Source organism: Malus sylvestris, chromosome 8 (assembly GCF_916048215.2).
Source record: "Malus sylvestris chromosome 8, drMalSylv7.2, whole genome shotgun sequence".
NCBI lineage: Eukaryota > Viridiplantae > Streptophyta > Magnoliopsida > Rosales > Rosaceae > Malus > Malus sylvestris.
The window spans coordinates 20236207-20249969 of NC_062267.1; the positions used below are offsets into that span (position 1 = coordinate 20236207).

The 13763-nt window shown below is 35.0% G+C and overlaps 1 protein-coding gene across 2 annotated transcripts; it reads left to right on the plus strand.

Annotated features, from left to right (window-relative positions):
- The first annotated feature begins 10813 nt into the window (after positions 1-10813).
- Positions 10814-12847, plus strand: LOC126631541 (uncharacterized). Of its 2 annotated transcripts, none has more exons than XM_050301658.1 (4): positions 10814-11544; positions 11912-12031; positions 12135-12294; positions 12396-12847. In XM_050301658.1, exons 1-4 carry the CDS (start codon positions 11090-11092, stop codon positions 12576-12578), a joined length of 918 nt encoding a protein of 305 aa, XP_050157615.1. In that variant the 5' UTR covers positions 10814-11089; the 3' UTR covers positions 12579-12847. The 2 variants fall into 2 exon arrangements, with proteins under 2 accessions (XP_050157615.1, XP_050157616.1); XM_050301659.1 differs by having other exon boundaries at positions 12135-12246.
- Positions 12848-13763: the final 916 nt, after the last annotated feature.

The following is a 13763-nucleotide window of genomic DNA, read 5'->3' on the forward strand; positions in this document are numbered from 1 at the left end:
TGATGGAGAAAAGGAATTTTCTGGAATGAGAGGGAAAAAGGCACAGGTGGAGGGAGTAATACGGCCCTTAATTGGGTCATTGAGTTAAGGCCCTAAAAATGGGTCCAAAGAAGAAATAACCAACCCAAAAGTAGAATTACACCCATACTCATTATTAATTCATGTCGACGTGCTCATGACGTTGAGCACCATTTAATTTTGCGAGTGAGGGAATAATTTAAAACTGTATATGTCCATCCACGTCACTAAATCACGAAGGCATTATTGTCATTTTACATGCTCGGTGATAAAATATATACCTTGATTTAGGACGGGCTGTAACATTCTGAGCCTAATACAAAAATTGACTTAGAAGATGATTCATTAGAAGAGTAACAAGGCCAAAACACGGTCTCAGATTAAAAAACCATGTCAATTAATATTATTATTGGAAATAAAATCGATATGAAGCAATTTAGCTGAATTGGAGTCAAAGCCAATGTTGGCAAAGTGATTATGCTCAAGGGGCATAATAACTCAAAGCATTTGGCGGTGGGGAATCGACAATATTTAGATGAATTAAAAAGATTCAGAGATAGACTTTTTTAAGCCTGAATCAAAATCAATCGGAAGACAATGATATAAAAATATCTCAACTCAAAATAAAGCATTGGGCCTCCTCCTCGTTATGGTCAATTTTATTTTTGTTTTTTAAATATTTTTTATTTTCTTAGTCATTCAATTGTTAAACCGATGCTTGAGAAAATAAAGGAGCAAAAAGCCGCTGTTTGCAAAAGAAAAAAAAAACACAAAAGAAATGCAATTTTAATGGCCACCCATTTTAGTTTGTAGGCCTTCATGTGGACTGGTTAATTAGTTCAGCCGAAGGTTCATACCTAGGTTCAGCCGAAAAGGTTAGTTGAGTTCGACGATATCTTATATTTGGTCTTGTACTTCTTGACTGAGAAACTTGAGGAAGCCAACAGTCAAAGGATTACTTTCCTTAACCATTGGATGTGTGGAAACTCAAGGAAACCCGCCGGCGGGGGGGGGGGGGGAGAATGTTTTTACTCGATTTTGGACTCGGCCCATAAGTTTGGAGTCGTCAGATTAAAGGAAGGCCAAGATAATTTTCTCACCTTTTTAGATATTATTACTGTACATTTTGATAATTATAGTATTATCTGAAGGCTTATTGACAATTATCTTGAAAGTGCTTGAAGATCAGGATTGGCTTCTAGATGGAGTTTGAATTAAATTGTATGATAGGCAAGGATTGATGATGGAGTTTCAGCCGAGAATAATCCAAGTATATTCAGAGAATATACTGAGGTATCGAAATATTATCAGAATTTTACCACTTGGCAGACTTGCGTATTAAGGCATTCGTCTCTATAAATACATGGGAATTTGCTACGTAGAGAGAACCTTTAACTCAACACACAAACGCCCTGCACAAAAACTCACTCTACGCGAGCCCTTCTCATTTTCTGAGAAATCATTGACTCTCCTAACTTCGTAAACATATCTTTAGTTTGGAGTAACATTACTGTGTTGGTAACTGGCGACATTTTCAGCTTGGATTAACAGTACTAGAGCCATAGAATCAGGCGATTGAGAAGTATATTCAGTTTAGATTAACAACACTATTGCAAGCTTGACTGATTATTTATCCAAGTCTCAATCAGTGAGAAATTTTTTATTCTTTTGCTGAAAGAAGTCACTTTATTTAGCTTCCCTGCCAAGTGACCTTGATTGATTACTCTTAGGTTACTCTTAGGTGCACTTACGAGTTTGGCAATCTAATGACTAAACAACATTTACCATCAAAACGTTTATCTCTCTTGAGTATTTGTGTCCTCACATCTTGATACTGATTTGGCGCACCTATATTTTTCATGAATATATTGTGGCAGTCGAATCTGGTGTAGAAGATCTTGAACTTTGCAGTGACTAGCAACCTTGTCTTCAGGTTTTAAAACCCAAGGACCTTCCTTGGTCGTGATTGCTCATATTCAGAAGTTGACAGCGCATTCAACACCACCATCACATCAATTTTACTAGCTGACTGAGCTTGGTTGCGAGTTGGCATGTCCACATTCACCAGAATGACGTAGTTAGCTTTTTAATTTCTCGGCATGTGCATCACGTTGGTTTTATAGTTTTTAATGTCAACATGATGTTTATGATTTAAGAAAAATAATAAAATTGCAAATGACATTCATGAAATATTCTAATTGTAATATTATTTTTCAAAATATACTATAATATTATTTTTTAATGCGTTACTTTTATTTCGGGTGAATGGGTAAAAGCCCAAACTAGAGATCTAGACCGAGCTCGATCAAATAGTTCAATCACCAGATCTCGAAGTTGAGGAAGTTGGCATGTTTGATTTGTTAGATCTATTGTTAAAAAAAATTTAGGATCAGGAGGAGATTTTTGTTTTTTTGTGTTTTTTTTTTCTCTCTAACAACCGATATTTAGGTTAAATTTTACAATGAGCTAGTAATAATGTAGTTCAAATTATTCGACTTTAACGAGAATTGAATTTAAGACCTCTGACTTACAAGTTAAGAGAAATATCACTAAACAGTAATACTAAGTAGCTAGATCAGAAGGAGATTGATTTGAAAACATGTGTGACCTTCTTGGAATTATCCTTGGGGAAGTTGAGCAACGTTATATGCCCATGGACTTGCACGTAGTTCCGACGTCCTGCGGTGGTTGACGAACGATCAACATTGATGAAATTCAAATGAAATTTCAAATACGCTTGATATATAGAAGAGGGATGCTATAGAAAGACAAAGAGAATATATAGATTAACTCTTATTTTCTGGTTTTGCATACATTGAAGTAACTTTACAAAACAGCCATTGCAGCCTTAGAGATTTTGGAGCTTCTGTATCTTTACAGCAGGGCTCAGTGTTGGAGAACAATTTAGAAACAAAATAACAGAAATACAGAACTTAAAGTCTTAAACTTTATTACTAAAAAAATACTTACAATATAGAATGAAATTACACAATAAATACAGAAATTATAATGATACTAACTTGAATGAATCAAATGTAAAGGCTAGCGCAGAAGTTATGTCCTTTGAACAGTATTTTCGTTACACTCTTATGCTTGTGGTTCTACAATGTCTGCTCTATCAGAATACAATTACCTAATTCTATAACCCGTACTAAATTAATATAAGGATCTCAAATTTCCTTGAGTTTCCCCGATGTGGGACTTAGAGGAGCTCAAAACTCCAACAATTTGTGCGCTAAAAAGTAGTAAAAACTGATGCGTACAGCAGATTCTTCTTGTTTTGCTTGCTGCGCACTGTGGAAACTCAGATACCAATTGCTTTGTTTCAACTGTAAATTTAGGAGTTGGTCAAAACCCATGCAAAAAAACGAAAGGCCCATCTTTCCCTCGTACACATGCATTAAATGCTATATGTAGCTCCATCGCTTTCAATCACTCTCTCTGTCTCTCTAAGGTGCCCTTCTGCTTCTGGGTTCAAAGCTGTCAATTACGGACCCTTTCTTTTCTGCAACCACTCAAATCTTAGCTAGGTTATAGTTATGAAACTTCCCAGCTAATACATTAGCCTTCCCCTTACAATCTGAATTTCAATACATTGTGGTTTTTTTTTAATTTTTTCTTAAACTAGTTCATCGATATTTATATTTAATTATATATATTTTTGTAGTTGAGGATTTTGGCACTACATGTGACTATCACATGCAGTATTGTGATTGTTTGATGATTTTACATTCATTTATATTTTGTTTAGGTATTATAGGATAATATATATAATTCTCATCATACTACGCATGAAAAAACATTCAATTAGATAAACTCATAAGCATAAAATATATATATATATATATATATATATATATATATATATATATATCAATAAATAAGCATCAAATATATATATTTCTACTAATTAATAAAACTCTTTTTGTCAACCAAAAGAGGGTGAAAAGACAAATTAGTCTTTTATCGCACAAAAAATGATGGGCAATAATGTAATTTCACATGTCTAAATTTTATTATTTTTTATTGAGGTCTCACCTATAGATGATGTTAAAATACCTTCAATATTAAAATAAATAAATATAAAAAAAAACCAAAATAAAAAACCTCTCACTCCCCCCCCCCCCACGTTCTCTCTCTCTCTCTCTCTCTCCCTCTCTCCCTTCTTCTCATTTTCTAAAAAAATGTGTTCATACACACAAAGTGTATAGGCGAATACTAGTAAATAGACAAAGCAGTCAATAAACAAAGCAGTAAATAGAAAAAAGAATAAGCAATAATTTGGCCTATGATATCAAGAGAGGCGTGCTGTTATTGTCTTAAAGTTGTAGACGCTTTCCTACATGTAGGTTATAACGGTTATATACAACCCTTGAATTTCAAAAAGTATATGGTTCGTAAGCATAATTACGATAGACGAAATGCCAAGTCGTGGAATATAATTTAAATAATAAATTAAATAACCAAAAGGTTTCCCCGGACCAATTTCCACCCCCCCTCCCCCCCTTTCTTTTCTCAATTGTGATTATTTGATGATATTAAATTTGTAAACCGTTTTATCCATGAACGATTTGCAGTGAAAAGCTGAAGTGTTGATGGAAATATACACTTGGGAACACGCAATCTATATAAATCAGAAATAATGTATATTTTAGCATTTTCCTGATAACAACCACATGTTTGGTGATTTGTTTTAAAGGGGACCGGCTGGGGATTATTAGATGCAATAGAGATGATTTTCACACATTATTTTGAACTTTTCATATATTCTCTTTTTATTTTAACCACTAGATTGAATAAATCAGACGAGAATAATATACAAGTTTGTGTATGAGGCTAAAAAGTGTGTATTTATCATTTTTTAGGTGGAAGATCTATAGAATGAAACTTTGAAAAGAAACATATTTTTCTTAACCAAAATTTTGAACTAATAAAGCCAAAAATAACATTTCCCCTATCCTTGAAGGTCGACCATAACTACTGAAGTAACCTTAGCCCCGGTTCACACCTGAGTCCTGATCAATCATTTGAGAGATTACTGCAGGTTTAAATGGACCAAATTTACCTTCACCAACTTGATCATCAATGCATGTTAATTTAGAAACCAAACAGCAGATTGAAGAAATACAAATTAATTACGACATTGATATAGGGAATAATTCTGATAGTCATAGGAATATACTCACTTTTGATAAGTTGCCTATAAAAGGAAAAATATTAAGATTAAAAAAAAAAAAAATGCAAAATGGAACAGTGAAACAACTTGACTTTGATAGATCCAGAGTCGCAGTTCTCCTACCAAATTTGCCAAATATGTTCCAGTTTATAAGTACCCGACGAAGGCCATAGTAATTACTTGGCCAACTTTGTTTCCCAATCATTGAGAAAGTTGTTGATGCATTTTTAAATAAAGATCGTTCTTATTTATGCCCTAAAGTAATAAATTTGGTCATAAAAAACAACACTTATACACCCTTTGCCTGAGTAGTTCTTCTGTCAACCCTTACCCCAGTACGTAGAGTACTAAAAGTAGTATACACGATGGGGCGATGGGAGATGAATTCATGCATATTAACAAACAAATGAGAACTGTTCTTCAAGAGATAATCATAGTCATACATAACAAGTTTTATTGTCGGCCAAGCATAATCTCAAGACTTGGGATAACTTATATAGAATCATCTTACAACATCCTTGTACCACATAAAATAAATTGAGATTTTTTGGGATAATAAATTGAGATTTATGTTTATAATATCATAGAATTTGTTCTATTCTAAAATAATTCAACCACACAAAACTAAAAGCAATATCCAATTGGATGAAAAATGCCTCGAAATGAACATTTTACAATTTTTCTTTGCTGGAAAGCTCTTCAATGATAGATTGTAAATTATCCATCTTCGAGGGAAGCTGCAAATAAAAAAGATTATTTGTATCTTCTTTTTACAATTTTAGAAGGTGGGTTCCGGTTGTCAAAAAGAGAAAAATAAATCTAGCCAATTCCAAGTTGTCATCTCTTCATTGGAGTGACACTCGTATTTACATTTCCAAAGATGTAAATGTAATGTTTACATCTCTCCATCGGTGATGCCCTAATCACACTAACTCCTACACTATATTTTAGAAATTATTATTAACACATCAAAATAATTTATCATTACGTGCTTTTTTACTATATATATGTTTACTTACACTGACTCACTTTTATAAGGAAAAACACATGGGTGTGCTTTTCCGTCAAACCTAGACTGACTTTAACAATCATCTAAGCTTTATTTTTATATTTATTATAGAATTAAGAGGTATTTGTGAATTTTCTCCCGTACTTATACAGAGATGTTAATTTATATTCTAAATTTTAGTTTCAGCCACTTACTCCTTAAACCTTTTTAATTGATAATTCCCCCCTAAATTTTAGTTTTAGCCGGTTACCTTGATAAACATTTATAATTAGCTAATTGTTCTTCTGAAATGACACACCCGACCCGGAATGTCCACCTGGTTTCCGAATCGAGCTCTGCTACTGACACCAGGAAGGTAACGAAGCCATAAAGTGTAGTGATATGGAAATGTGAGTAAATTTAAAACTAAAAGTGCCTAAATGTAAAAGTGCGCTAGTGAACGGGAATGAACCCATTTCACATGTGATGTCGGAGCATAAGTAAAGTACAATAGAGTATATTGAGAATTATACCATCGAAGGTAACCTTCTATACCAAGATTTGCCAAGAATCCTCATTGACATGAAAGCTCTGCTACTAAAACCTAGAGGGGTGAAAAACAAGGATGAGTGGGCCTAAAAATAAAGCTTTGTAAAACCTTTTCAAAACGTAATAACCCCTCGCCGTAAAACAAGTATAGTTTTCAAATTATACATACTATGTATAGTATGAAAATACTTACCATAGCCTGCAACAAGAATTCAATACGTCACAATATTTCGTAAATAAACATCTAACGTCTGGTAATCACATAATCTCGCATAAACAAACATATCATATCAAGTGCTCATCGACATAAGTTGACACACGAGTTCATGCATGGATATTGACATGAACAGAACTGGGTATAATAATGATATACGCTATAGTACTACAATCACACGAAGAGTGGCACTATGCGCATCACATACGAGTCCTAATTGCCTTTAGCAATCTAGGATAGGACTGACACGTACAATGGATCCAAAGTGAGCATACGATGCGATGTGACCATACACCTGAAAGACTGGCCCTGGCCTCGGGCCAGTACTAACACCGATGTAGCAACGATGAACAAATAACATAAATATGATCATGCAATGGTAAATCAATAATTCTAATCAACATAACACTATTCATGGCTGCAAATAATTAAGGCATCCCATAATAGTACGCATACTTGTCCATTCCGCATGATTCAAAATAATTTCATAATTCTCAACATTACAACCCTTCTTATCAATGTTAATTTAATTATGGCAATCACATAGAAAATTCATTTAGATGTATATATAGAAACTAAGCAAATATATGTAATATATAAAAAAGAAAAAAAGACCCACTCACAGATACTTGTGAGGTTGCAGTCGTTCAAGCTAGGAAAGCCGGAGTCTCCGATAATAATCGCACCTAAGCATAATATTGGGACCCATTAGTAAAAACTCAACTAAAACGATTGAAATTGGAGAAAACGAAGTTTGGATTTGTAATCAAGGCTTCAAAATACGATAAGAAGGGTCCTGTCAAGTTTTATAAAAAGTCAACGGTCAACCAAAAAGTCAAGGAATCGTCTCGGTGGTCAAATATGTTAAAACTTTGAAATTAGTCTAGGAGAGTTTTTGAGAAAATTATGAAAAACTCAACGCAAGGAATATTCTAAAGAATATTCTAAGTTTATTCAAAATCCAATTAGGAACGGGTCGAGTCAGATCCGGGTTTGGGTTTTTTATTTTTTTCCGGTCGGATTGACCCGGTCCCTGTCGAGGGTCCAGTCGCCGATTTCTGGAAACTTTGGCAGGAAAACTTTCACAGCTTCAATTAGCTTCAAAACTCAACCATAATATATCAAATTAAAGCCCAAGAAACAAAGAATCGAAATACACCAACAATAGGTCCTACCATGGTCGGAGTTGACTAAAAAATAGCTTGAAAGTCGTCGGGTTCTCACCGAAAAACTAGAGAGAGTTTCTCCCAAATTGATCTGCATCAAAACGTCACCAAAACACACGTATAACGACTTAATCATCATCAAAATGAGATGGGGAAGCCAGATTGAGTGGTCCAGACCCTTACCTTGGTCGAATTTGTCATGTCATCGCCGAAATCCTTTCAGATTCGAATGGAGCTCGGCTCCCAAACTGAGTGCCAAGAGAGATAAGGAGATGGAATTAACAAGAAGAAGAAAGAGAGAGGGAACCCAGGTGGTGTCTTGGTGGAGCTCGCCGGGGACGACGTCGAGAGACGGTGGTCAAGTGTCAGCGTTGTTGTTGTAGAGGTGAGACACGAAAGAGAGGTGATGGAGAGATGCATGAAGAGAGATAAAGATGTACATATATGGGTGGTCTGGTAAAGTAATGGTGGTTCCGTGGATTGAGGGCTCGCCGGAGTGGCAAGGTGGTAAGGTGAAGTCACTGGTTTCTCTGCACTTGTAGATAGAGAAACGAGAGGGAGCTGAGAGATGAGAGAGTCTTAGAGAGAGTAGGTGAGGTGGTAGAAAATGAGTGGTGGCTTGGGAGAAATGGGTGTGGGCCCCGTTGGCATCACAAAAATCTCAACAAAAATTAATAAAATAATGAGGGACAATTTATCCATAAATAGTGAATTTACTAGATTACCCATCACTTTCGTAATCACATAAAATCTTCGTCGTAACTTCGAATTCGATTCCGTTTGCGCCCACACGTTCGTAACGTCAACTACTATCAGAAGACGCTAAAAGAATGTTTCGTACATCTCACTATTTACTGGTCAACGAAAGTCAATAATCTTGCCTCTAGGGCTTTTTTGGCAATTCACACATTTAAAAATTTATAATATCATAAAATTAGGGACGGATTATAGTAATGAATTTGTTGAGATGAGTACTTACTTTTCTTATTTGAATTTGGATCTTGAATTGAAATAGGGAATCGAGACGGTCATGTGAATTGTGAATTAAGTCACAAGGAAGGATGATGAAATGGCATCACAACCCCCATCATTTGCTGAAAAAAGCAAGACCATGTAGCAGATTCATAGTTGTCCACATTAAGGTAAAATTCAAATAAAAGTGTATGAAGTGAACTAGCGGAAAAGAAGAAGAACAACAAGAAACAATATGTTATCCACACTACAGATAAAACCGTGCATGTGATCAAGATAAATGAAAAATTGCAAAAACTAAAGCCCGTAATGAAATTGGCTAATCATAAAAGTTCAAGTGGTAGCCAGCTAAAATTAAAGTTGGCCAATTATAAAAATTCTAGAAAAGAAATTCATATTCAAAAGATAATCTACAAATTCTTCTAAAGTTATTATGTGCACCTCAAAATAACTATCACCCGCTCTTAGTAAAAAAAATAAAAAAAATGCAGTTGGACTTAATTCTGACAACTTTGCTCACCACTCTACCAGTACAATTGAGTCTGACATATATAAGCAAAACCCTCTGTTAGATAGAAGTGATCAACAAATGAAATCTAAAAATATTATTTGTAACAGAAAATAGTCAAGGGATGTAGTTTTCACTCTCCTACATTTTTAATGTAAATAATATTATTTGTTAAAAAAAAAATTAACAATTCTATCTTTTCCATAAATTTGAAATGATGTGACCTATAAATTATAAGAAGCATGTAGGAAAGAGTTTTAATTCATAGTTAAAACTGAATTTTAATGGACTGATTTTGTAGGAACTGGGTTTTTAGAACTGAGTTCTAATTTATAAGTAACGCTGAGTTTTAGTGAACTTAGACCATCTCCTAACACAAGGACTTAAATTTTACATGAGTTTAAATATAAGACACATCATCTCTAATTCACACTTATATTTGGTTTTTGAGGCAAATTGAGACCCAAAATACAGCTTTCTTTATGAGATCATGGAGCTCATGCCAATAATGAAGAGTTTTATTCAACGAAGAAAAATATAATTTGAGTTTCGATTTAGTTCTAAGTAAATTATTTTCTCCTCTAATGCAATGTCTTAAATTTTAAAATTTAAAATGACTCTTAGACATTGGAGAAGAAAGTTGATACATAAATTCACTATTTTTTTTAGAGAGAAATGTTATTAGCACTCTAAAAATCTCATTATACACTCCTCACAAGTGTATTTTTCTTTTATAATATAGAAATTTTAAAGTGTAAAATAAAAATTTTGAAGTATTAATAACAATTCTCTTTTTAGAACTCAAATATAAAAGTTTAGTTCCAAAATATGAGTCCTTGCATTTACCAAAAAATAAACGAGGGTGTGATTCGGTTTATATTCATATTCGACCCCCTTATAAAAGGACTTGGATTGTTTGCCCCCCATTTCGGTGCTCTCACTGTGCCCTCATATTTTGTGTGGTCACAGTTAATCCATGTCAATATTTTATATTATTTTTTTTATAAAAATAATAAAACAAAAAGAAATAGTAATATAAAATATTGACGTGACTTAAGTATGATCACAAAAACAGAAGGGCACCAAAATTAGAGGGCAGACAATCCAAGTCCCTTATAAAAACCCAAGCGCTTTTAGCCAAGATAGGCACCATAGTTAGCTGCACGCCACCCAAGGATTCCAAACGTTTTACCTTCTAGGTGTTTTGAGATTATTGCAGAGATAAAGCAACCCTCTGCGAGCACTAAATCATGAAACTCTCTCTCTTCCCTCTGGCTCTCTGATATTTCTCTCCATGTTACGCCGCCAATGCATAACCGGATTTAAGCCATGATGAGTATAGCGCGAATTTCAATTTTCATCATTTCAGGGATCCGTATCCATACCTCGACCGTTTGTTTGATTCATCTCCACATTTATTTTATAAACTCCCCTTCTTCCTCGGTTTTTCCTCGGTTTTTCGGCTCACTCAAGTCCACATTTCTCAGTCCTTTTGTCAATGGGTTCCAAACCTCTAAACCCTATGGCTGAGCCATTTTTCTTGTACCGTTTTCACACACCCTATTTTCCTGCTCGGCCTGTGTGCGCTTATTCAATCGTTCACCAACCCAGGTACTTTTTTTGCCAAATGAACCCGGTACAACCTGACCCAACTACAAACAAGAGGCGGAGAAAGAGTGTTAAGGGAAAGAGGAGCTTAGCTTCACAGAGGCCCAGAAACCCTTTGAAGAAGCTTGGAGATGAGACCCATGTGGTGGGTGCTCCTAGGGTTGTCGCATGCGTGACCAAGAAAGATCTGCCGACTGGGACGACGTATGCGGCGTCTTATCGGCAGATGAAGAAAGGTTCTGTGCGCGGCTGTGGTGGTGTTATTCCGTTTCCTTCAAGTCCTGATCTGGAAAATAGATCCGGTCCTACAACGATCATGATAAAAAATATCCCAAACCAATTTCAGTATACTCTCTCTCAGTTCATGGTTTTTTGTTGGTCAAATTACTGTTCTTTGGTTATTTTACGTACATGCAATAACTGTAGGGTTTGGATTTAACATAAAGGTTCAGGTTTTTTTGTTTTTTATTTTTATTTTTAACTTTAACAGAGCTTGTAAAAAGGAATTAACTGTTTTGTCTTCCTTTCTTTGAACCCTTTTGTCTCTATTCCCCCTTTGTGTTAGAAACGAGAAATAAGTTTTTTTATTTTATTTTATTTTTTAATTTTTCTGAGGGAACATGAAACATAGATACGAGTTTATCTACTTTTTTTTTTAATTTTTTTTTTATAAAATCTGTTCATACAGAAAAATTAATAGTCAAATGTGCAGGAGGTGTGATTTGCTGACCGTCCTGAGAAATCACTGCCGTGATGAGAACCTACGGGCTTGCAGAGAAGGTGTTTCCACGAAATCTGAGTTCGATTTTGTTTATCTTCCAATGGATTTTAAGTAAGTTTAAAATTTTCAGAAACTGTTTAGATTAGATTCTAAAAATTGCTAATGTAGGTTATTTTATCGAGTCCAATTTAATGTTCTCTTTGGATCCGTGTAGGCAATTTTGGAACCACAAGAGGACTGCCAATCTGGGCTATGCCTTTGTTAATTTCACCAGTTTTACCGGCGCGTACAGATTTTACAAGAAGTTCCACAATGAACAATGGAAGGTACGCAGCAACAAGAAAACATGTGAAATTACTTCCGCTAAGATTCAGGTTAAGGTTCTACTCTTATACTGGACGGGTATTTGGTTTCGAATTTTTTTCATTGATATTTTGAACTTGACCGGTTACTTTTTGGTTTTGACATGTTGTAGGGGCTGGAAGCTCTGAAGAAGAACTTTGAGAGTAAAGTGTTTTGGTGCCACACGGAGGAGTATTTGCCTGCGGTGGTTGAACCTCCGAGTGACGGTGTTCTGCGGCAGCCCAAAGTCACTCCGGTGGGGACACGTGTAGGGTTGCCCTTCGTGGATTATAGAGAGGTTAAGAGAGAGATCTGATGGCAGTGTGTGAGGAGAGAGTAGCTGGGGTGACCTGTGTTTTCATTCTCTCCCTAGCTGGAGTAGTCTAATCAGCGCTTCTGATTTTTACTTTGGTCGAAAATCAGCACTTGGTTTAGTTGCAATATCTTAGGGTGAAGTGGAAACATAGGGGTTTAAGATCATGACTAGTCTTGTTTAGTAGGTTTTTTCTTTTAATCTAGTTTTGATTAGCATGCATGTGAAATGTTAATCTCGGATTTGCTTAATTATGGTTTTCTGAGTTTTCATATTTTATGTGCCATAGGTGCCAACTGCTGCTGATGTAGTTAAATAGTTTCTTAAATTTTATTAATCTAATTTCCTTTCAATTTCAAGCATATTTTAAGGATTAACTTAAGAAATTCAATTAAAAAGGAGGGAGGAGGATTGTCTGCCCTCCAAGTTACCGTGCCCTCCCATGCCCTCCTGATTGTGTGGTCACGGTTAAACCATGTTAATATTTTATATTATTATTTATTTTTGTTTTATTATCTTTATAAAAAAATAATATAAAATATTAACGTGACTTAACCGTGACCACACAAAACAGGAGGGCATGGAAGGGCACCGAAACTTGGAGGGCAGACAATCCTCCTCCAAAAAGGAGAGGTGGGTAGGTTGAAATTTGAGCCTTCTTCCCTTCGATGGCATGCATATTTTCCATCAGATAAAGTTGAGCTATCATTCCTTAGTAATGGGAAGCAAAGGGAGTGTCAGACATGGCGCCCCAAACTGGAGTAATGCAAATTTGGGTAAGCTTGACCTTAGCTTATTGCAAGAATTACTAATTTACTATAAAATATAAAATAAAAAAACTGCAAAAGAACTGACATGAAGACTTTTACTGACCAACCTGACCACATACTCTACTCCGGTGACTAGGAGCTATATGGATTTGGATCCCATCCGAATCTAAATCACATCTTAACATTTTATTATGCATCTTATGATTATGAATTATTTGATTATTTTTAATTTAAAATTAAACACAAATAATACTTGACGAAAGTTGGCCGTACGATTTAAAATATGATTCCCACAAAGTGAATTCGGAGCTATATTATACATATATGCATGCAGTTGCAAATTTTTTTTGGCGGAAGAGTAGGATTTTTTTAATTTTCCTAATATCTCTCATCTTCCTTCGTCTCTTATTTAAACAGT